We start from the raw sequence: 24657 nt of genomic DNA, 5'->3' as shown, positions 1-24657 counted from the left end.
TTGATTGGTTTTTACACCTCCAAACTTCCATACTCTTTTATTTGTTAAATTGTTCCTTATTTTAAGAGGATATTTCATTAATTCTGTTTTTCTAACATTACTCCTTTTCATTCATTAGTCTTCTTACTTGAAATCACAATTTCAAGATTGTACCGACTATCTGCTAATTGCCAGGGATTGATTCACTTCTGGGGTGCCAGAATTACATTCTGGTGTTATTTATTTAAACATTAAGTATTCATTGTTATCTTCTCTTAATAAAGATACTTCCTTTAATGGTGTGTGACAAAAGACACACCTATTGCTTGGACATATCCTTCAATAACGAGCAAGTCCTGTATCGCTGACACGTTTCTTTACATTTAGCAGAAAGAAAACGGTATCTAAAAATGACAATTCATTTGGAACGGTTAGTAGCTATATGATATTGATACTTTATAATTTGATACAAACTTGGACAATTTTAATGAATAAAACATGTAATTCTGTTGTTGCTTAAAGAATAAATAAATATATACTGGTTAGGTATGAAACGAGCAAAACAATTACAACAATTAATAGTATATTAACACAAATTAATACTGCACAGTTTAGCTGGCACTATACCGCCAAGGATAAACCACCTCCATAACGTGGCCTTATGAAGAAAATCCTAGGATATGTCTGCAGTAGTCTTCCTCTTCCAGCCGATTCTATCATGTGTTAATCTCTTTGTTTCCATACACATTTTACACCCAACATACTGTATGGTTTGTTCAATATTCCCTAGTCTTGGTCTTCCTCTTATATTTTTTCCTTCAACTATGCTCTCTATTATAGTGTGCAAGAAACTGTTATGCCATAGTACATGGCATATCTATCTGCGTATCTTGCCTTTTCTTTGATAAGCTTCATAATCAGGGCACCTCGTCAATTCTTTGTAACACTTCTTCATCGGTTATTTTCAAATTCTGAAAACATAAGAAAACACTGCATATGAATGGTAACATCAGTTGTTTTCTTAATTTTTTTGTTTATTATATTGTTTGAGGTTTTTTAATTTTCTTATTGAATGCTAATTTTGTAATTCAAGATAAACCCATCTAACGTAATTCTCCTTCCAAGATAGGTGAATCCTTCACACACTATAATTTATGTCCATTTGTATCTATATCATCTTTTGTATCACACCTGCTCACTACCATTATATTTAAGTAGTATTATCAGTAACTATTATCGGCAAAAGTTTCCCTCCACCACTAGCAATTGTCATGACTAGAAGATAGTTTGGGGGACTCTACTTTTTGTATAAACAGAAAATAAATGTAATCAGAAGAATACGATAAATAGATCATCCTGTGTATGAGGAATAAACATGATGGCACAAATACACAGGATGATCTATTTATCGAGCCGAATGTTTTCAAACTAGTAAAATGAAGGGTAGTAATTTTTTAAAACTGTAAATAATCTGATACAAAATGTAAAATTCAAAACCGCTCCACTCGAATAACAATCTGTAGGAAGTATTATGTACGATACCCATATATTTTACATGGAAAGATGAACCACTTTATTATGCGTGGTCATATTAAAAAAATTAGTCTTAAATTACAGGAAAATTAATTATAAAAATTTTTGATCGCTAACAATTCAATTCATCTAACAACCCTAAAATCAGCAGGCTACACCTGCTGGTGTTAATGAAATTAATTGACAATCATACGTAAGTTCCAGATCACAGAATGGGTAAAATATTGACTTCTTAAGCTCACCCCGTGTATGTTTTTCTCTTTGGAGCTCGAGAAAACATATCATCCCTGCAAATCAATATGTACTTTGTGAATTTGGAATTCGATCTGTGAATGGAACTGCATAAATGACTATCTGGTATTAAGGTTTTCCTTTTGTTAAATGATTTAACACTTTTGATAAATAAACTAGATATCCGTTTTCCTTCCTTGATGTTTACTTTAAACATGCCACTCAAGATATATTTTCTCAGAATTATGAAAGTAGAATCTGTGTAGGTATTTTTTATTCAACATGTTAAATATAACCACAGATTTAATAATCCACGTTTATTCAGTTTCATCTTTTTAATTAACTAGGAAGCCCTAATATATATTCAAATTTTATTGAAATTATTTAATAGACAATTCTAGCTCCAATCGGTATTAGATCAAGAAATAAATAGCATGTATATGTCTTTATTATATATAGAATATCTGTTTATAATTCGTCACTTTCCAGTTAAAAACATTTTTTAATTTTCCCTTTTTAAACCTAACATAATAATCAACAAGTGTAATCAACATGATGTAGAATTGGATATTAATTATATTTAAAAAAAATTATTAAATACTTGCTTTCAATTTTGAAATTTTTTACACCCGCCCCCTTAATTTACCCCCATATGGCAGGATGTTTGCAAAAGTAATGGTTGAATGGTGTCTTAAAGTTAAAACTTTAAGACACAACGGTGTCTTAAATAAATTGATTTATTAATAATCATTAACCTCTGATTTAAAAAAAAGTACAGTATATAATTAAGTTATTAATGAAATAGAATTTTATGTTCTTTTTAAAAAAAAAAAAGAAATAATTAATATGGACTTCAATTATACCCATATTACATAACAGTATCTCTCAAACATACGCTGTTAATTATGTAATTTGAAAACAGAAGTCTGTTAAAGGTTAAACATGATTTTAGGGAACTAATGCAAACCCTGACTAGATATCGTCGGCCTCTGTGACACAAGCGGTAGTGTCTAGGCCTTTCATCTGGAGATCCTGGGATCAAATCCTAATCAGGCATGCCATTTTCCCATGATACACTGACGTCCATCTCATCCTCTGAAGCAGTATCTTACAGTGGTTCCGGAGGTTAATAAGTCTTAAAAACAATACCACAGCCATTCACCATATTGAACTGCCACTTACACAAATGGAGAAGAGATCCAGATACCCATCTATCAATTGTACATGTACATGTTACACAGAGTGGGAGTTTTTTTTTACAATGGGGAAGGGTCGCCGGTAGATTCGGCTGGTTTCATAAATTATAAAACGTTTTCTAATTCAATCATGAAATGTTTAAAAAAATCTTAAAACCATTTATAATTATATGATTTTGCCCTATGCTGTAATAAAATAATTAATCTTTATTATTGTACTACAAGATACTTATCAATTTTCAAAAGTTAGCAATAATCATACAACATATTAAATTGTTTTATTTTAACGCTTTGAAAAGTGTACTTTATTTCAGTGATAAGTGTAAATTTTTAAATTTACATTTAATATTATGTTGTGTTAATAACATTATAGAATTTGGTTACCAAAAATGCTTTCTAATTGTGTTACTAGATTTATAATTTATTGTGTTATTTTATAAGAAAAATGAAATGATTGTATTATAAAAATAATGGTCATATCCTTAATGTTTGAACTGAAACAGATTTTGCAATCAACCAATTACAAACTGACCAATGAAAAAGCTGTGTAAGGTATTCAGCCAGTATGGTACAGACATATAGTACTTGGCCAACCTTTTGCACGACAGATTTTTCAGCATGTAAAAAGATAAGGATTAGAGCCCAGAACCTTCTAGATGAAAGGCAGAAATGCTATGAATAACTCTGGAGTGCAATGAAGTGGAAAAAATATTGCAAAAAAAAAGAGCACACTCTGAAAATAAATAATAGACATAGAAATGTGTAGTTTAAAAACATTGCTCTTGTTTTATAATTACTTTTTCTTTCTTTTATCTGTTTATCGTTTGGGAATTTACCATTGAGGTATTAAATCAGAGGATGATAGGTATGAATGTAAATGAAGTGCACCTGTGTGTGACTCATGACAGTCGGTCATAAACTTGGTGCACATATTCGTTGCATTGTAGAACAGGGCTGTACGAGTTCACAGTGTTGAACTAATTGGTAGCTTTGATGTATGCGTCTAAAAGTGTTTAATAATTCAACTTTATTATTTTTTATTGTTCAATTTTTTCATCTACATATGTGTTTATATCAAGTACATTAATTAGAAATTTCTTTTAAAATTATTGTATTCTATATATAAATATTTTTAGTTGTATTCTTTTTTTATTATGTCGGCAGTTAAAAAAATAAAAACAAATGATACAAGTTCCAGACCATATGAAACAGAATGGTTTGATGATTATGGTGTGATTGAAAAGAATAAAATGACTGTGTGTGTAATTTGTAACGAAAAAGTACATATAATGTAAAAAGACATTTTGAAAAGTTGTATTTAAATCTCGGCAAACAGAATCATTCACAAATCAGAGTTTTAAAAATATTTTCAATTCCAAAAAATAACATTATAGCTGCTAGTTTTCAAGTAGCCATTGCATTGCTTTTCGTGGGAAATCTCTTACAGGAGAGTTTACAAAAGAAGCGTTTTTAGAATATATTGCTACTTTGCAGATTTTAAAGAAAAGGCTTGATTATAAAGCATATAAATGAGTTACCAAATAAATCGAAATCAATTAGAGATTGAGAAAAAAACAATTAATAGAATTATAAAAAATATTTCTTCAAACACATAGTGACTTAAAGTATGCAGAAATATATTAAATTGCTTTAAATAGAATGATGTAAATGGTTATGCACAACCAGCAGTTTTTGCTCGATATAAATCAGGTAATATAATGAAGGAAGAACTAATGAAACTAATAATGTTGAAAGGGAAATGTACCGGTCTTGATTTTTTTTATAGAATTTTATAATGCATTTAAAGAAATGGAAATTGACCTACCGAAAATTGTTTCTGTAACAACAGACGGTACACCCAGTATGGTGGGAAAAAACATCAATATTACTCAGCAGCTTAAGCAAAATATTAGACATTCTCTGATTGAATTTCATTGTATAATACACCAGCAGCAAGCTCATGTGTGAAGTAAGGTTTAAAAAAATTTTCCGATGTAATGCCAGTTGTAATAAAAGTTATCAACTTTATAAATGCAAGAGGTCTTAATAAATGAGAATTTGTATAACTATAAGAGGAAATGGAATACCAATATTCTGGGATTCTGACATACAACAATGTTCAATGGCTCAGTTGCGGTCGAGTTCTTAATCGGTTAGTCAATTTATTAGAAGAAATAAAGCTCTTTTTGAATGAAAAAACAATAGTTATGACGAATTTTCAAATATAGATTAGTTAAATGATTTAATGTTCTTATGTGACATCACTCACTCAGCATTTCAATGAAGTGAATAAAAAACTTCAGGGAAATGGACAAATTGTATTAGTGATGTCTGAAAATATTAAAATATCTATGATGAAACTTGAAATCTTCACTAAAGATTTGGAAATAAAAATCATGAAATATTTTCCTCAATTACAAAAACATTTTCACACCACAATAATTTTTGAAAATACACTTGACATTCAAGAAAATGCAATTAAACAATATTTAATCATTATACAGGAAATAAAACAAGTTTTTCAGGAGAGATTAAATCAATTAAAAAGTTTGGAAAGTACATTTAACTTTATTTTATATTCATACAAAACAGAATTCAAAATAATGGAGTTAACTGAATTTATGTAACGACGTATCCATGATTTAAAAGAAATGGAATTAGTTGAACTTCAGAGCAGCATAGTGTGGAAAAATTTATTTCTGAAGTAGAAGGAAAGATTTCTGAAAGTAGTGCGGATAATAATGTTCCCACAATAAAAATTGGAAATATTATATTAAACATATGGATTCTTTACCAAACAATTTTATATCGAAGAAACTTGCGAATACTCTTTTAACTATGTTTGAGTCCACATATTTGTGTGAAAAATTGTTTTCCTCAATGAATTTTGTAAAATCCACCAACAGAAATAAATTTGGAAATGAATTAACTGTGAAATGCACTAAATTAATGAAAATAGAATATGAACCTAATATTAAGAAACTATCTGAAAATAAGCAACAACAGATTTCACATTAAATATATTTTTAACAGCTTATATATATATATATATATATATATATATATATATATATATATATATATATATATGTGATTTTCTTTATTCCTTGTTCATTCAAATATTCAGTGCAGAGGTGCCAGTAGGCATGGTGTTGCCTGATTCATGGTATCATCTCATTGATATCAATTTTTTAACATCAACCTTTACTCTTCACTTGTAAAAAGGAAAAGTAAACCATTTCAGAGAACTTTAAAAGTGAAAACAAAAAAAAGGGTCAACTGTCAAGTTTGTCTGTTTGCAAACTATTGGTACCCTTTTTACCACACCTTTCCCATCATTGTCAGAGGCAAGTGACTCCACTGACTTACTGACCCACAGGCTGGTACTAAAAAAAATAATGAACAATATTTGACCCACTCTTCAAAAAGGTTCACCATCACTGATCTAGAATATTGTTTTTGTACAAAGCTTATAACATGTTTGTGTACAATTTGATTCTACCATGATTAGTTCTTTATTATTTTATTTTTTTGTTTAGTTTTACTCCATTTTTTATCATTTTAAAAACAAACACTACAGCAACATTTCCTTATTCAGTAGCTATTGCTTTAAGTGTTGTATATCTAATAGATTTTTATACCATTTAAGTAATCAAAAGTCACATCTGTACAAATTCAGATCACAATGTTATACTTATTGCAATACTTCAATAGCTACTTCAATAATTAAGTTGTAAAAAAAACTTACAAAAAATAAAATAAGTGCTCATAAAATATTATTTGTTATTATGCTAACAATTCGTTAAGTTATTATTCAATGTAGTATTTTTTTTAAAATAACAGTGACCAACACCACAATTAATATAATAGAATTTATATATACAGATCACAGGAAAACTAAACTGACATAATAAATTGTAACGATAAACGAGATTTATAAAAGCTGTATACTGTTATTACCTGTAACCATAAAATGATATATTGCTTAGAAAGATAAAATAGCCATTTTCTACCTGAAAAGTAAATATGACGAATAATTGCTAAAAATTAAATTACATTTTTATCAGTTAAAAAATTTAAGTTTTTATAACTATTAAGGAAACCTGATTACACGTTAAAATATTTAAACCGAAGAATGTCATTCTGAACGATCGTCCACTGCAATCGATATACATTTTGATATAAACATTCTAAATTCGATTAAATTCAACATATCGAAAAATGTACTTAACACTAATCGATAAATTCGACCACAAAACGACCATTACAAAACAACATAACCTGAAATACATGTTATTTAACACGTGTTGGTTAGCAAACAATTTTAATATATAATCATGTCTAAGAAGAGAGGAATTAAAAGAAAACATAAAGATGTTAGTAAAGGTACTACAAAAAATTCTAACGTGGAAAAGGAAAATGCTCTGCCACCTCCAGTAAAACATTCTGATGAACCTGTGGAAAAAAAGGTTTGTTTATAGATTAATAATGAACAAATGTGTACATTTTTTAATGATTATTATCATTTGGAAATCAGTAGCTCTCGCTTGAATATAACGATGTTTAGTAATAAGTGCTGTGCTGCTTGCAGGTAAACAAATGCTGAAATGTTATTTACATGAGGTTAAATATATATTTTGATTTTACTTTGTTATTTGCATTATTATCTGCACTACATCATTTGGTTGTGCACTGTTTACAAAGTTATAATGAGCAAGTACAATTATGTAATATATATATGGTGATTTACTTTTTATTAAGCGAGTGATGTATAAAATTTAATTTTAAAAAATACCTCAAACCCTAAATATGCTAATGCATAGCCTTATTTTCTTAGTGCCAATGTGTATATTACCACATTATTGTTTATTTTTATCAATGCGTTGTATTGTGGGCTTTTAAAGTAATTATGCCTGCAACCATGATTAGTAAAGTAAAACGTTTTGGAATATGACAATAAACTAATTAGTTCAAAGAATAATTAGCATGGAATTTTAAAACGTGATTAAACTTTTTTAATAATTTTAAGAGTTATTAAATTTTTTGTGCTGATCAATGAATAGAAAAGATGTATAACTTTGATTATGATCTGTGCAGTTTGATTCTGTATCAGAGCATAATCATGGTTATTTATAAAATTGTTCAGGTTCAGTTTTATGGTATATCAGAAATGTTACATTAATTTTAATGCTGAAACATAACTTGCAATAAATCTAAATCAAAATATAATTTTGTTACTAGTAATTTGCAAAATTTAATTTAAGAATTGTATTTATTTTCAAATTTAATTTTAAAATAAGCTTTTTGTATTAAAAAAATATATATATTTATTTCAGGCAAAATGGATTAATAAAACAAGAGTTCTAGTGTTTTCATCTCGTGGAGTTTCACATAGAGATAGACATCTTATGAAGGATCTTCGCTCTATTATGCCGCATTCAAAAGATGAAAATAAAATGGAAAGAAAAGAAAATTTAACTATTGTTAATGAGGTATTAATTAAAAAAGGGAATTTTTATTCTATTAAAAGATTGATAAATGTGTAGTTTGCTTGTCATTATTTGGTTATGAAGTAACATTAGCTAACCTAACTGTTCATTTGTTAGTTCCTGTCTCTATTTTTTTACTTGAGTTTATATTTTTACACAACATTTGCTTAATTATTAGGAAACAAGTGACTGTAGAAAAAGGGTTATTTATTCAACAACAATGAACCTAACTCTAATTAAGAAAGAATTATTCACCTCAGTGTCTAAGCCAATCTTGAGCTGTATATTTTACTGAATGCCACATAAAACAAAAAAAATGATGTGAGATCAGGACTGTAAAGGCGGATGTGGCAACATCCTTTGATCCAACTTTTAAATAGCTTCCTGTGTCTTTTGAGTGGTATGGCAGCAGGTGTTAACATGTAGAAAAATTACACCTTTTGAAAGAGTACCACTGTGTTTCACCTTATATTTTCTAACATGCCACTATAGTACTTGCTGTATGTAGTACATTGTTCTTCGAAGTAATGGCAGTAAATTGGGCTTTTATAGTCCCCAAACACTGTTAGCATCAACACTTTGCACAATGAAGCGGAGGGCCGTTTCCCAGACAGTGCTTTAAAATTTTTTGTACATAGCACCAGTCTGGTCCTTTCCATTAGAGAGGGAGAGAGCCTGTGCAGTTCTTAACTGAGTGCAAAAAGCTGTTTCTCTTCGGGTATGCTACAGTACAGGACCATCTTGGGCAATTTGACAAGTAGTAGCTGGACATGCACCCTGGATCTCCTTCTTTAGAAGAGGGAGTAAATGTACAGGGAAGCAGGTAAGGCAGATACGGAAGCATAGCCTGTCTGCAAGTGGCAGGAGAGATGGGAGCAGTTGACGAAAGGAAGATGGACTTGCAGACTGATCTCTGACCTTCAGAGAGTCATACTGAAAATGAGGGAAACTGGGGTACGAGTTGACTCAGTTCCTTAACAGTCATGGGTGTTTTTAAGGCATACCTGTATGCAAACATTGATACCATCTGAAATGTGATTATTGACCAGTTGAATTTTTTCTTGGTGGGCAAACTCTGATATTCCATTACATACTATGACGTTTGGATTTTAACTCAAAATGATGAATCCAAGTTTCTTTACAAGTTATTCATGTTACGTGATCTAAAAAACATCTATAGACCACTGCTAAAAACCATTGTTAAGTTTCTGTAAAATTGTACATTTGGATATCTTTGTGATTCTGAATAGACTGTCTGGGACCTAATGTTTTGCATAATTCAGCTTATGGATAATGGAATGTACAGTGGTACATACTAGAAGTACAAATTTCAACAATTTTTCTATATTTTTATCTGTCTTTCCTTACAAATATGTTCATTAATGTGTATTAGTCAAAACTTCCACTAGTCTTCTACTTTGATGAAAATTTATGGCACTTGTTCTGCCAGAATTAAACTGTTTTATCCACTTGTAAAAACGTATTAATTGTACAAATTTTTATAATACTGTTTAACATCCGTAAGTGAATTTTGATCGGTTTTACATCTACATAAAATAAATAAAATCTTACTAAAGCTCACTTCTTTCGAATTCACATTTCAAGCAGAGCTGAAATTTGAAATAAAGAAAATAGGTTATAATAATGGAAATATTTTTTAAATAGCCGGTATTTTGTATGTTAGGGATGCCAACTTAAACGTTTCAGTTTCAGTTTATTCTATTAAACTGAAACTTATTTTTTCCTCTGTTGCCATTTGTCTCTCTAATTATTGAACGACCCTCTTATAATAAAGACCAAGTTTTAATTCATTTACATCATACATATAAATTACTTCTAAACTAAAATAATTTCCTTTGTTGCTGTTGTAAACATACTTATAAAATTAAAACAACAATAATGAAAGCAATAAATGTATCAACTAGAATTTAAGTAATTCAACTAGAATATTTATATGAATAGTTTAATACCGTTTAAAGTAGTAGAATTTTAGCAATATTATTAACTGTGCAAATAGACACATGAATCATGATTTAATGTGAAGAAAAGAATTTTCTATTAAAATGGGTAGTAATCTTAACCATCTGTTAGAAAAGAGTATTATCGCTTATTATAAGCATAGAATGGCTTAAACAGATCTCATATGAATCTTACTTTATTCTAGTTCTAAGAACAATCATGTAATTGAGAGGTTTCCTGAAATTAAAAAAAGGCAGCTGTTGAATATTAAGCAAGGGAAGATTTACATTAATTTTACAGATGGCTGAAATTGGTAGTGAATTGTATTTTAAACAGTAAACTATTTAAAAGTAGCTGATGGTAGGTCATGATTTTTTAATATATTTTATAACTTTAACTTCATTTCTTTTTTTAATTATTAAAATATAATTTATTATTATTGTTATATTTTACAGATGTGTCAAATGAAAAACTGTAATAAATGTATTTTATTGGAGGGTCGACTGAAAAGAGATTTATACATGTGGGTTGCTAACACTCCTAGTGGCCCATCTGCGAAGTTTCTAGTTGAAAGTGGTTTGTGAATCCTGTTTTTTTTTTAATTTTAATATTTTTATAAAAAAAATTATTTGCATGATTTGTTCTGTCCATGTTAAGTTAAAAACAGTTATCATTTTAATTTAAATTTGAACGCCTACATAACTATTTTATGTTCCAACACTTCTCAGAAGTGTTGAGAAACACTTCTGAACATTTCTGAGAAAAATTTCTCAGAAAATGATAATGAATTTTTTAACTCTAGTTCAATGGTCAGTGTACCTACAATTTGTTTATCTTTGTGAATCATAGATGTTATAAACAACCTTTGAAATTACAATTTTTGGATTCTATTAAGCCCATGCGAGATAAAATTTCTTAAGGATGATGTTACACAATGGGAAATTCCAGTCATATTGGTTAAGTTGACAACTATGAAAATGAATGGTTACAGCACCATTAAAAATTTCAAGAACAGACTCCAGAAAATCAAAAGAAGAATTGGAAGAACCTGCATCAATAAAAAGTATCAGAAAGATGGGCACTGGTGGATTTGTGTCCGACAAAGTCGTGTACAAAGAATTAGAAACAATCACTGGTATTGTACGTATGAGGAGACTAAGATTCTTTGGACATATCATGAGGGTGCAAAATTCAAGACTTCGGAAACAGCTAGTACAGTACAATATATTGACTTGTAAAATACCAAAACTGGATGCAGGTGGATCAGAGAAATAAGAGAGGACCTGAAGAAAATTGGCCTTACATTAGGAGAAACCACAGATAAGATAAAATTAAACAAGAAAATCAAGAACATAAATACTCGCTTCACACTCACAACATGAGCATTTTCAACATTAGAAAGGGTTCATTAAAAATCAGAACATATGAAAAAGTACTAGGAGGACCATAACGCCCAAACAGTCCCATTGAAGAGACTTGGTTAATGGACTGACTAAAGTGATCCTTTGCAGTCATAAAAGATAATAATAATAATAATAATAATATTTTATGATATATATATATATATATATATATATATAAAACAGCAATTTTTTAACAGTTTATCTTAATCGTAATCTAGTCAGTTTTTAGATTGATTGCAATTTTTTTATTATATATATATATATATATACTTATATAATTTTTTTTTCTAAAGTCAATATATAAAGACCATAATCCTCTATACCAATATATTGTATTTTTATAATCAAAAACCAACTTGAACAACCCAAGTACAGAATTACAAAGTAAATGAAATTACACTTAACTTTTCTTTTTTTTTATTCCAAAAGCACTTATAACATTATAAAGCAATAATGACGCATAAAATATATGTGCATAAAATAACTATATATATATATATATATATATGCTTTTGGAATAAAAAAAAAGTAAGGTAAGTGTCATTTCATATACTTTGTAATTCTGTACTTGGTTTTTGATTATAAAAATACAGTAGATATATATATATCTGGTATACAAAAAAAAATTATGGTTTTAATTATGAAGTTATTTAGGGGATATTGAGAGTTTAATGTAATTATTTTTTTTTTGTGTTTTGTAGAGTATAACATTTAATAATTTACAGACAAGCCTTTGTGATGAATGCTGAATTGATTTATCATTGTATTTCCCACCAGAAAGTTGATATTGCATGTTTTAAATTCAGTATTTTTAATTTTAATTTTTTGTTTGAAAGAATAATTTCTTGTACAAATAAAAACCCTGCAATGAAGTAGTATACATTATTATATTAACTATGTTTATTTATATCAGTATTCAAATTATGTTCAATCTATGATATGTTTTTCATAAAGTAACAGTATATAAATGACAATTAAAATTTCACTGTATTTTTTAAATCTTTTCTTTACAGTGTATACAATGGGCGAATTGAAATTAACTGGAAATTGTTTAAAAGGATCTCGTCCTTTATTATCATTTGATAAAAATTTTAATGAACCACATTATGCTTTATTAAAAGAGCTTTTTACCCAGGTAAAGTATTTCTGTTGATTTTAATTAAAAGTATTTTTTTTTTTTAATAGATTAATGTAATATGCATTTTCTTTTAAACAGGAAAAAAATTTTAATGACATTTTAAAACATATATGATTTGTCATAAACATTCTAGTTTTCATTCTTAGAATATATTAATTCAGTTAACATTATTATGACCTTTATTTTTAGTGACATCAACTATAGTCATTAGGTATAGAGATTTAAAAACAGTTATTGAATCTGAACCTAGAATTCTGTTTAAGTTTGGTGATCTACTGGAATTAATATATGAAGTATGACTGGTTTTTGGCATTCTATTCCGGAAGACCTAAATGGAGTTGAATACGTCCAATATGTCAACACAGTTGACATATTGATGCGAAACATCGAAAGGAGGTGGATGATTTGCTTTGAAGTGACTGGTGAATCACCCAGCAATGCATCGCTATTCAGTCAGGCATATCTAAAAAACGGGTAGGCCGTATTCTCGAGCAATTGGATTACCCTAAAATCTGTGCATGATTGGTACCACGCAAACTCTCTGATTGCTCTCCACAAGCTGAAGTTTGTGTGAGCTTATTCTGCATCCACTATACTTGCCGGATTTGGCTCCATGCATCTTCCACTTCTTCCCTTATCTCACGAGAGATCTCAGAAGATAATTCGATGAGGTGAAGGAGGATGAGAAAGACCACCAGAATTTTTCAGTGACTTAATGCAAAAACCTGTTCATACTTTGGGAAAAGTGTATTAGTGTAAATGGGGATTATATTGAAAAATAAATACTGCATTTTGTAGTTACGGTATTGTACTTTTATTCAATTTTTATTTCATTCCAATATCTCTTTTAATTCCCATGCTGTGCATAAATATGGAAAATTTATCAACTGAGCCTTGTATTATCAATTATTGCGAAATAAGATTGATAATTAAAAATTTTTTAAATTCTATTGAATGAGTTATCCTAGTACAAAGTTTGAACAGTTACACCAGCATTGGTGTATAACTATTTTTAATTATAATTTATAATTCAGGTTTACATACACCTGATACAACATTATCATAATATAATCCAATCTAATGAAAATTACAAAACATTTAAAAAAAATTTATTAAATGTACTAGGATGAAGAGTTTGATCAAAATGATTATTATTAAATTTTATATAATAATAAGTTTTTAATATTTTAGGTTTTTGGAACTCCAAATCATCATCCAAAAAGTCAACCATTTGTAGATCGAGTTATAACATTTTCGGTTCATGATAACAGAATTTGGTATCGTAATTATCAGATTGTTTCAGAAGAAGGAGGGTTAGCAGAAATAGGTATGTTTATTTAAAAAATGTTAATTATAAAACAAACAAAAATTTATAATTTTGAGATTTTAAAATCATTAAAACTAATTTACTGACTTTCACATTAATTAAAATTTTAAATTGTTACAGAAGAGATTTTGCAGTTAATTCTGCAGGTTCAGAGAAGGTACAGTTGTATTTGATTTCCACATAATTTGACAGTTTGTAGTTAATAATTTTTATTAATTTAAAAAAAATGTTTCTTCATCATGCTATTCAAAGAATTAAAAATTATTGTGAGTTTCAAGTAATGATTGGCCAATATTCACCTTGAACACTTTATGCTTTCTTCAGCACACTAAAAGTTAAATTCAACAAGCATCAGCCATGTTTACATTTTATATATATATATATATATGTATGTATATGTATATATGTATGTTTGTGATATGAACAGGTTGATATTACCAACCTGTAACTATCTACTGCACAGTTTGCTGTCATCAATGTTTCACCCTGTACAACAGATCTTATTAAGAAAAAAATGGATGATTTTTGATCGGATATTGTTTGTGTTATGTTAGGGATTGTGGGGACTCCACTCTGTCATTTGAGTCACCATGGGGTTTTCGAATGCATGTGCACTTTACTTTTGCTGTGGAAATGTTTTTTTCAAAAAACAACTATTCCATTGTGCTCATGAAGAGAAGTTTCTATCAACATTTCATTGTTTGCTGCTATGGTCTTATGTCTTGTAACATGATGTGTAGTAAATGAAGAATTTCAGCACAGCATAAGCATAAAAAAACCATTCGGAAAGCTAAGATCCGTACAAACACCAGAGAAGGTTGGAGAAGTAAAACGGGCAATTGAAGCTAGCCCTCAGCATTCAACACGTCAACAATCCTATACTCTAAGCATTTCCAATCAAATTGTCAGAAGAATACTGTAGCGGGACTTAAATTTCCACTCATACAAAAGTGATGATTTTTCAAGAATTTATGATCGAGAACAATGCAAAAACACAGTAAGCTCCATGAATGAAGTGCATTTCATCCTGTTGGGTTGTGTTAATAAATAGAACTTCGGGTACTGGTCCAATACAACTCCAGGGAAGTTTCATTTCATATCTAAAGAGAATCACACAGTGTTTTGTTGGATGGCAAATTTTGGGTTGATTAGCCCATATTTCTTTGAAAAAGGTGGTCAGACAGTTACAGTGAAAGCAGAATGATACATTTAAATCTGCAAAACTTCACATAAACTAAGCTAAGCTGTGATTTCAACAGGATAGGGCAACTGCTCTCATAGCTAGGGTGTCAGTAGAATTCTTAAGGAAGATGTTTCCAGAATGTTTAATTTTACTACTTGCATTCATAGAAATAAAAATAGAACAAGATTGCAATGGGTCTGCAAACAGTACTGTAAATTTATTATATCATTAACAGTAGTAGTCGGTTTTAAAGCCGATAGAGTACACTACGCTTAATAACTGTTCTAGTCATATTAATCTGACTATAGTATTCCACTCGAAAATTGTTCATATGACAGTAAACTAAAAGGGCTCTTTAGTGGCTGTTATGTACACATGACATTTAAGCAATACAAAAATATAGATTTACATATTGCATTAAACTTATATAAAGTTCATCTCCTTCCTCCCTATATCGGGTCAAAAATGTTAAACTATTCTATATAGCACTGACCTTGAAACTTGTGGGAATATAAGTGACAAAGTGGAAATCATGAATAGCCGGTCTTCATGAATTTTTGTATTAACTTCACGTACCAAATTGTCTGTGATTACAGGTCGACCTGATCGTGGTTCATCATAGACATTGTCCTGCCTGTCCTTGAACAATCTTACCCGTTTATGTACTTTGCTGTAATTAGGCCTGTAAACCTCATTTATCTGATACTGTATATCTGGTACATGTCCACTGCTGACACGTTCCTTCCAGTCAAAAATTGAATCGCAGATCATATTTCACAATTGGCTGGCTGCTCAATTTTGAAACATTTCAACTTCACAATATAAATTTTACACAGTGATGCTATGATTGCAAGTAGCGTTTGCATTTGTGCAAGGCATGCCAAGAATTGGGTTTACATAGCTACAGCCAATTGGACCTTACTTAAAAAAAATAGCTCTCATTTATTTTGTAGAAATGTGATCCTAAAATGCTTTTTTGAATATATGCTAAATCTCACTGTATTCAAATTTGAATTTTATTCATAAAACCTGTTTTATATATTTGTGTGCAACAAAAATATATGCAAAGAATTTTGTTTATGTTTTAGGACCACGATTTGTTTTAAATCCCATAAAAATATTCGAGGGGAGTTTCTGTGGTGCAACTCTTTGGGAAAATCCTCATTATGTCACACCATCTTCTGTAAGTAGTTAATTTCATTATTATTTTATATATAAGTTGATAAAAAAAAAATTGATGAGAAAAGAGACGTAATATTAATATTAATAGTAAAATTTAAAAATCAATAAATTATATTTATTAAAAACAGTGTACATATGACCTAACAAATATCTAATAGCTTTTTACTATATTTAAAGAAAAATTTAAATGCTAATTAAATTTTTTATAATTTTTTTTAATCTTATTTACAGTATCGAAGACAATTAAAGCTTGCTGCTGCTGGTAAATATTTGAATAGAAAACAACAAAAAGAACAGTATAAATTAAATAAACCAGATAAAATAGTTCCTTCAAAACCAGAAGATGAAATGTTTCACGGTGATCCGATGGAAGTAGCGGAGAAAATTGTTAAAGAAAAAGAATTGGAAGAAACAGCACAAGAAATTAATGCTAATAATGAATGGAAACCTCATAAACTTTTTAAACCACATTCAAAAAAATCAAGTATACCTAAAGTTAAAGCAAGTAAATTAAAGAAAATGAAGGGGAAGAAGAAGAAAAATAAAGTTAATAAAGTAAGCAACAGATTGAAAAAATCTGGCAAAGGAAACAAAAAATGATTTATGTCGATGTGATTATGTTTTTATGTAAAATAATATTTCAACATTAATTATAATTCCATTAATTATGATGTAACATTGAACCCAGTTTTTTTGTTTTAAATAAGAAACATTTTATTTCCTGAAAAGTTTTATCAAAAATAAAAATGATTTATTCATATATATTTAAAATATTTATTTTACCTAATCTTTTTATTCTTTTAATCACATTTCCTTTACTGCTTGTTATGAATGTACGAGTGTTATTAGTGCACTCATAACAAGCGCTATACTATGAAAAAGGTGATTTAATAAATAAATAATTGTTTAAAATCATACTTTTTATGCTGTTTCGTTATAACATCATGTTTTATTTTGATGACCATGCATCTCAATTAATTTTAATAATATAAACTTTTCTGAAAATATTGTTTGTAACATTAAAAACAAGTTAAATATTACTCTAAAAGCAGGCTTTGTCATTGAAGATTAAAATAAATAAATAATACAGCCTGTTGAGTTATTTAAATATACCAGCAGCAAAATACTAAAATAATCCTTTTCTAGTTGGTATTTTAATTATCCCATTTTTATGTAAATATAACTAACTACTAATATAACACTATTAAAACCAGTCTACATTTCAGCAGTTAATTAATATCTTTTATTTAAGTTGTAATGGAACTTAACTTTTCATCTTTTCTGACAGGGTTATCTAAAGGTGGCACATGATAAGTTGACACATTTGAATTTTGGATAATATAATTATTTTTAATTTTACATACCAAATACAGTGTTTGTGGAAAGTTCTTTTACTGCTTGACATGTTCAATATGACTGCCATTACATCTCGAAGATGAGTGTGTACAGTTCTGGGACACAAACCCACCGGGATGGTCTAATGGTGAACACGTCTTCCGAAATCAGCTGATTTGGAAGTCGAGAGTTCCAGCGTTCAAGTCCTAGTAAAGTCAGTTATTTTTTACACGGATTTGAATGCTATCGTGGATACAGTGTTCTTTGGTGGTTGGGTTTCAATTAACTGCACATTTCAGGAATGGTCGAAATGAGACTGTACGTACAATACTATACTTCATTTACACTCATACATATCATTTGAATGGTAATTCCCAGAAGCTAAACAGGAAAAAGAAATAGGACACGTCCTCTTGAATCTCTTCACATAACTGAACTAGCTGCGCACGCAGGTCTTAATGGGAAACATTTCTCTTTTAAATATCCCTGCAAGAAAAGACACAAGGAGCTCAAAGGTGGTCAAAAAAACTTTCATTGTGACAGGCTGGATAGCAGTTTGAAATTATGCAATTACCGAAAACTGAATTTAAAAAATACAATACATCAGAAGTATGAGGGTTGCACCGTTTTGCATAAACTATTGAGTATCAATAGGGAACTCAAGTCGCAAGCAGTTTGGGTAGGAAATCATTCCTTAACATAACCAAATAGTGTTGATAATTAACTGTATCGTTGAAAATCCTGGTCCTATCAATCCATAGTAGGATAAAGCTGCCCAAACGATTAGTTTAGGCCAATGTTGCTGTTTTTCATGCATGATTTACAGTGCTATTGCTGCCCAAAAGCAGACATTTTGTTAACAATCCCACAATATATCAAGTGTTGAATAGAACATCATCTTTCCCTTCCAACCACTGTGTAAACTCTAATATTTTTTTTTACTTTGTCAAGTTGTGTTAACTTTGCAGAATACTCAATTTATGTGGAAACAACTTGAAATCACTGTGTACTGTATGACAAGATATTCCCATTCTCTTGAAGCTTGCTGTGTGTTCTTTCCCGGACTACGTTGCATGGCAACTCGGAAGTGCTTTGATATTTTCCAGAGAACAAACGAGCTGCTTTAGGTTGTTTCTCTTCTTTTATGTAGCCTCTTCTTCTTCTTCTTCTTCTTCAGATTTACAGTATAAATGGAGAATGTTTCTTGCTTTACAGTATAAATGTGTTTCTTGCTGGAGTCCATAAAGTGTTAAAATGAGCATGAAATTGTTGCAGAGTCACTAACACTTTTTGATTCAACATAAAGATGCACAACTTTAGAGTGCTGTGAAGTAGACAAATATCTGTGATTGGCTGTAGCTAAACAATAACTGATGTGTTGCAGAACCAGAAGGGAATATAAAGTCTATGCAACATCTACTGGTATTTCCTATTTCCACCAAATAGGGATTAGACATGCACAGTATGAAACATCAAGTAAAAAACATTTATTTATAATAAACTTTTTAAATATGTCAACTTATGTGTACCACCTGTACCTTGTTTCATGTCTCAATAATATTACTTTCCAAAAAATAATATTACATTAAACAAGGCATTTGTTAGTTAAAATGCGTAATATGTTTTTTGCCAACCTTAAAAATTGAGGAGCTTTTGAATTCTACCCACATATATGTAAAATATATATTCAATATATTTATGTATATTGAACTAAATGGCTTGAAATGCTTTTATTCACCAAATGGATTGGTTTTTGACAATTCTATTTGTATTTTGTAAATGAAATTTTCATTTTATAAGTTTTCCTGAAATTCAGTGAAAAATGTTTTAAACAAAAAGTTATTACTGTCTTCTGAGACATTTTGATGGTAATTAAAATTCTTTTGCCATCATCATTGGCATAAAATACATTGGATTAGATAGTTGTAGTGTAGACATGAATAATACATAACACATTCCAAAGAGCGTTTTGCACAAATATGGTAGCAATTTTTCTTTTCTTAATTTTTACAAATATGCAATTTCATTGCTCTTGTGTTTTGCAAACAGTTTTTTTTAGTAAGTAGTCTATATTATTTATTTTCATATTTAAGCAATTATAGGGTAACTGTTCAAATAACAGCTGCTGACAAGAAATACATTTCTGTAGCATGTGAAAAATGCCAAGCCTGATTGGGATTTAAACCCAGGATCAACCAAATGAAAGGCAGAAATGATATCACAGAGGTTGTCATTTTAAATAAGAATTTAAAAAACCACCTAAAAATAATATCTTTCTACCTTTTTTAAGTTGCACTAAATTAATCTGAGGTATACTTTAATTTGGTACAGTTTTCTGAATGTTGCAGTTTAAGTAGAATTGAAAAAGTTCTTTTTTGTTTAGTTTGCTCATAATATTCATTTATCACAAATTATAGTACTGTATCTTGATGGAAATAGCTCTGTTTCCTGTAGTTCATCATTTAAATTATTACACCATACTGTGACCTATGTTGTGAAAGGAAATCCCTGCATATAAAAAAACTCATATTTTATGGAACCACATGGTGTTAAAAAAAATTGTATACTAGATTTAAAGCTTGTTTCTTTTGCCTACTACTTAAACTTATTCAAAACGGGTCAAAAAATATTTACAAATATTTATCTTGGACATTTCCGATTCCATTTATCCAGCAAGTTTATACACATTTACATGTTCATTCATGCTCAGCAAATGATTAGATTACTGCACTTGAATTCTGCATATCGCCCATAGTTATGTAGAATTTTTAAATTGTGTTTGATAGTTTAATCAGTCAACATGTATCTTGTTCACCTTGTTTGAACAAGTTACAAATGAAAATTAAAACAAAACAGGCAACATTCCAGTCGCATTGTTACAGGAATATGACATTCTACATAATCTGTGTAAATGGCAACATGGTCATCACATGAATTTACGAATGGATTTTTTGCAGGATCAGTTGACATGTTTGAGGGATGGCTGTAGGTAGTTGAAACTGCTATGAAAAGAAATATTTATCATTGGTTCAAAATTGCTTTTCTGCAAAATTAATTTTTTTTTTTTCATTTATTGTTGGGTCTTGGTTATAATTTGTGAGGAAGAATTAATTAGAAATAAACCACAATATGGTAGTCGAGGATGCAGCTACATATGGGAGGTGTTCACTCATAACTTACTGAACAATCTGGTACAAACCAGTGGGCCTGGCATGACTCTTGATATAGATGAAAGTTTGCTTTCAAAACGGAAAAATCACATCAGCCGTATACTAACTCAGCAGGTGGGTTTTGTAGAAAAACGAAGGAGTGGTTCATGGTTCTGGTACTGGATATAAGTGGTAACTCATTGGTATAGTTGGTACTGTACTATTATTTCAGATGAATGGACATCATATCATAAGATTCATAACCTGGGAAATTACGTTTCTAATTGTGAATCAATCAGAAAATTTTGTTGATCATCAAACACGGGCACACCCAAACAATCTACGCATGTGGAGATTGGTGAAGAATTAAAATACAAGTAAGAAGCAGTTCGGCACCCACAGGCAAATTATCAATTCATACCTGATAGAGTTCACTTGGCATCAGCATAATTGTGAGCATGATTTATTTATTAAGATTTTGCAAGATATTGCTATTTTCTGGCCAGCTGAATGATAGGTGAGTTTCATTTGGCAAAAATTATTGAAAAGTAAGAACTAACTTATGGTCATAAACTACAATTTTGTTATGAACAAAAATAACCCATAAATAAAGAAGTCAGATTTCTTGACACAACAAAAAAGTACAGTATTTATATTACAATTTAATTCAAACACTGAAGATGATCTAAGGATTAAAATTTATCTTGGTTTGCGAGTTCCGTTCAATTACTTTATCTGATTATTTTATTTAAATGTTGTTTTAATTTATTTAAAATTATTAAATTATTGTATTTTCTACCAGTGATAGATTTTGAACATACCACATGTTTGTAGCAGAAAATAGAAAGCTTCTGTTAAGTAAAAAAAATTCAAATATTTTTATTTAATAAACTATTTTTTTAGATAAAATATGTTTTATGGCAGAAAAAGAATAAGTGTCGTAAAACATAATCCTTTTCACTTCTGAGTTAAAGCATCTGTAGTGTACGGATAAAGCATCTGTTAACATAACAAAAGTTACATTGTAAATTATGTAAACAAATTTCAGGAGCTACACATCTGTAAAAAGATAAAAGGAAATCAATTAAAGAATGAAAGATAAAAGTACGATCAAGTAGTTAAATTCCGGAATTCTGCATTCAAAACAGCAACGCAATGAGAAATTCTGAAACAAAATCAGACGAAGAATGGTAAAAACTGGCAATATCATTCAAGATATTTTTAAGCAGGAATCACAACAGAAAAAAGATGTAAAAAAAGTAAAATATTTATTTTTACATTTGAATAGTATAAATTAACTTTCAACTTAAAGCTATAAGGACCTTAATTAATATATCCATTTAATTAATATTATCCATACTTTTTACTGCCGACAACAGGCACTGAAATTAACAGTCAATAAAAACATAATAAAAAATTAATTTTACAACTACATTTTTAAATAATACTTCAGTAATTATTATCATTTTTTGGTTTATATTTCGATACAATTTTTTTTTCTTTCTTTTTAAACTTGAGTCGTACCCACTGTTGTTGTTTCTTTACTTAAAACTGTTGTTGATGCGCTTGAATTTTCTTCTTCAGATGTTGATAATGGTGTTGTATAATCAGATGAATTTTCTGTTAGTTGTTCAGTCATTATTGTCGTAATGTCATCTGTTGTTTCCTTATTATTTCCCTCATATGGGCAACAAACACCAGCGTATCTAAAAAAATCATTAATAAATTCTATTATTAAACATGAAACACTGCTGAATCCTTCATGGAAGAAAATCTGCTGAATTTTCCTAGACAGAATAAATTTTATGCATTGTATATAGTTATGCACCTTTTTTGAGGGAGACGGTCTTATAAAAACTGCACATTGTTTAAATTATTACGCTATTTTTATTTTTATTTTGCAATAACAATTATTTCAATCATGACTGAATGCAAGATCCGGTAAAAGTACTTTTATGAAAAATGAAAATAAAATATGTCATCTCAGTATTCTGTACTAGTGGTTTATTTAATAAAATTTAAATATTTTGTAATTATACATATATTTTAGATAAATAACATGGATTTAACTGCTACTACCTTTTACTTTAAAATTAATTGTATATTTTTATGTAATTGCTCTATTTTTCCTGTTTAGCCTCCGGTAATTACCATTCAGATAATACTTCAGAGTATGAATGAGGATGATATGTAAATGAAGTGTAGTCTTGTACAGTCTCAGTTCGACCATTTCTGAGATGTGTGGTTAATTGAAGCCCAGCCACCAAAGAACCACCAGTGTCCACGATCTAGTATTCAAATCTGTGTAAAAATAACTGACTTTACAAAGACTTAAATTTAAGTAATTACTGCTCTAATCAAACAAACTTTACCATGGTTTTCCTTGATTCATCCATGTAGGTCCTGAGGCAGTAACTTTTTTTTCCATGAAACGACATATTTTATTTATCCATGGAACCTATTGCTGATATGATCTATATAATGTATTAGTATGTAATCAATCAGAATAAAAGATTTATTTTTCCCAGATTTCAATGATTTTTGGTTCATATCTTGTTTCTAGAAAGCACATTATAATAAACTAACAATTTTTTAATTTTCTGAATTGCAATTTTTATTTTTTAATTTTCAAAAGTTGTGAAATTTTACCTGCTATTGTAAGTTAAATTTTTTAAACATGGCACCGTTGGTATATAAAATTAGTTAAAATATAAAAATAAAAATCAACCTTACCAACAATTTATATTATATCTATTACGTTTGGTCATTTGACCATCCTCAGGAGAGAATTTTTTTTCTAATTTAAAACATTAAAATTAAAAGATTATAAAATATTAAAATCATAACAACTAACTGGTTGTCATTGTATAAAAGTAGGCGGTTGGTTATTACAAAAGCGTATCTCAGTTGTTATGAATAGTAATAGTTGGAAGGAGATAATCAAGTTAGGTAACTTGATAATTATTAATTATTTGTTTAAATAGAACATCATCTTCAAATTTGGTTTGTATCTTAATTAATTCATTATTATAATAATAAACATGAAATTTTTCAAGAATGCTGGTTTTATAAAAATCGTCACAAAAATCTAATATTTCAATAAAATTATCAGGGTCGTAATTATGTTTATTTTGTAAAATGTATTTACCATAATTGGATTTATCTAAATAGCCTTTCTTTATAATATTTACAATTTATTATTTTAGTAGGATCTATGTTGTTTATAAAATTTATTGTTGTACTGTTAGTGGTCCATCTTGTTTTTAGATTATAAAATACATTTTATCAACGTATCTGTAAAATGTGTTGAATTCTATTTTGACGTAAGATTTTTCTGAATCACTATGTAATAATTTTATATTATCTTTAACATGAATATATTTTATTTTTGATTTTAAAATATAATTTATTAATCGGTTTTTTATTGTAACCATTTAATATTGCTATGTTCTTTATAATATTTAAACTCATAGTTTAGTTATGAATTGAGATGTTTAAATTGTTATGTTTGAGATATTTAATAACTCTATAAATCAAAGAATTATTAGAAGCT

At 29.0% G+C, this 24657-nt stretch overlaps 2 protein-coding genes across 4 annotated transcripts in view; one reads left to right on the top strand and one right to left on the bottom strand.

The window, feature by feature from the left end:
- Positions 1–7199: 7199 nt before the first annotated feature.
- Positions 7200–17387, top strand: LOC142333158 (ribosome biogenesis protein BRX1 homolog). Its single transcript, XM_075380103.1, has 7 exons — positions 7200–7408; positions 8276–8431; positions 10843–10963; positions 12804–12925; positions 14120–14255; positions 16527–16621; positions 16852–17387. The coding sequence occupies exons 1-7, from the start codon at positions 7277–7279 to the stop codon at positions 17218–17220; spliced, it is 1131 nt and encodes a 376-aa protein (XP_075236218.1). The 5' UTR covers positions 7200–7276; the 3' UTR covers positions 17221–17387.
- Positions 17388–22355: 4968 nt separating this feature from the next.
- The window catches only part of LOC142332822 (inter-alpha-trypsin inhibitor heavy chain H4-like), a 141084-nt gene continuing 138782 nt past the window's right edge, over positions 22356–24657 (bottom strand). For all 3 annotated transcript variants that reach the window (XM_075379437.1, XM_075379439.1, XM_075379438.1), the window contains exon 18: positions 22356–22810. In XM_075379437.1, coding sequence (XP_075235552.1) covers positions 22612–22810 — 199 coding nt within the window. In that variant the 3' untranslated portion in view covers positions 22356–22611. The remainder of the gene's footprint in view (positions 22811–24657) is intronic.

Source organism: Lycorma delicatula, chromosome 12 (assembly GCF_047948215.1).
Source record: "Lycorma delicatula isolate Av1 chromosome 12, ASM4794821v1, whole genome shotgun sequence".
Lineage (NCBI taxonomy): Eukaryota > Metazoa > Arthropoda > Insecta > Hemiptera > Fulgoridae > Lycorma > Lycorma delicatula.
The sequence above is the reverse complement of the archived record's forward strand: the minus strand, read 5'-3'. Positions and strand labels throughout refer to the sequence as shown.

Excerpts from the sequence above, each read along its gene's own strand:
- LOC142333158 (XM_075380103.1), top strand. The coding sequence starts at position 7,277 with ATGTCTAAGAAGAGAGGAATTAAAAGAAAACATAAAGATGTTAGTAAA. Across the intron at positions 8,432-10,842 it reads ATTTAACTATTGTTAATGAG|ATGTGTCAAATGAAAAACTG; the intron begins GTATTAATTAAA and ends TATATTTTACAG. Across the intron at positions 16,622-16,851 it reads ATTATGTCACACCATCTTCT|TATCGAAGACAATTAAAGCT; the intron begins GTAAGTAGTTAA and ends TCTTATTTACAG.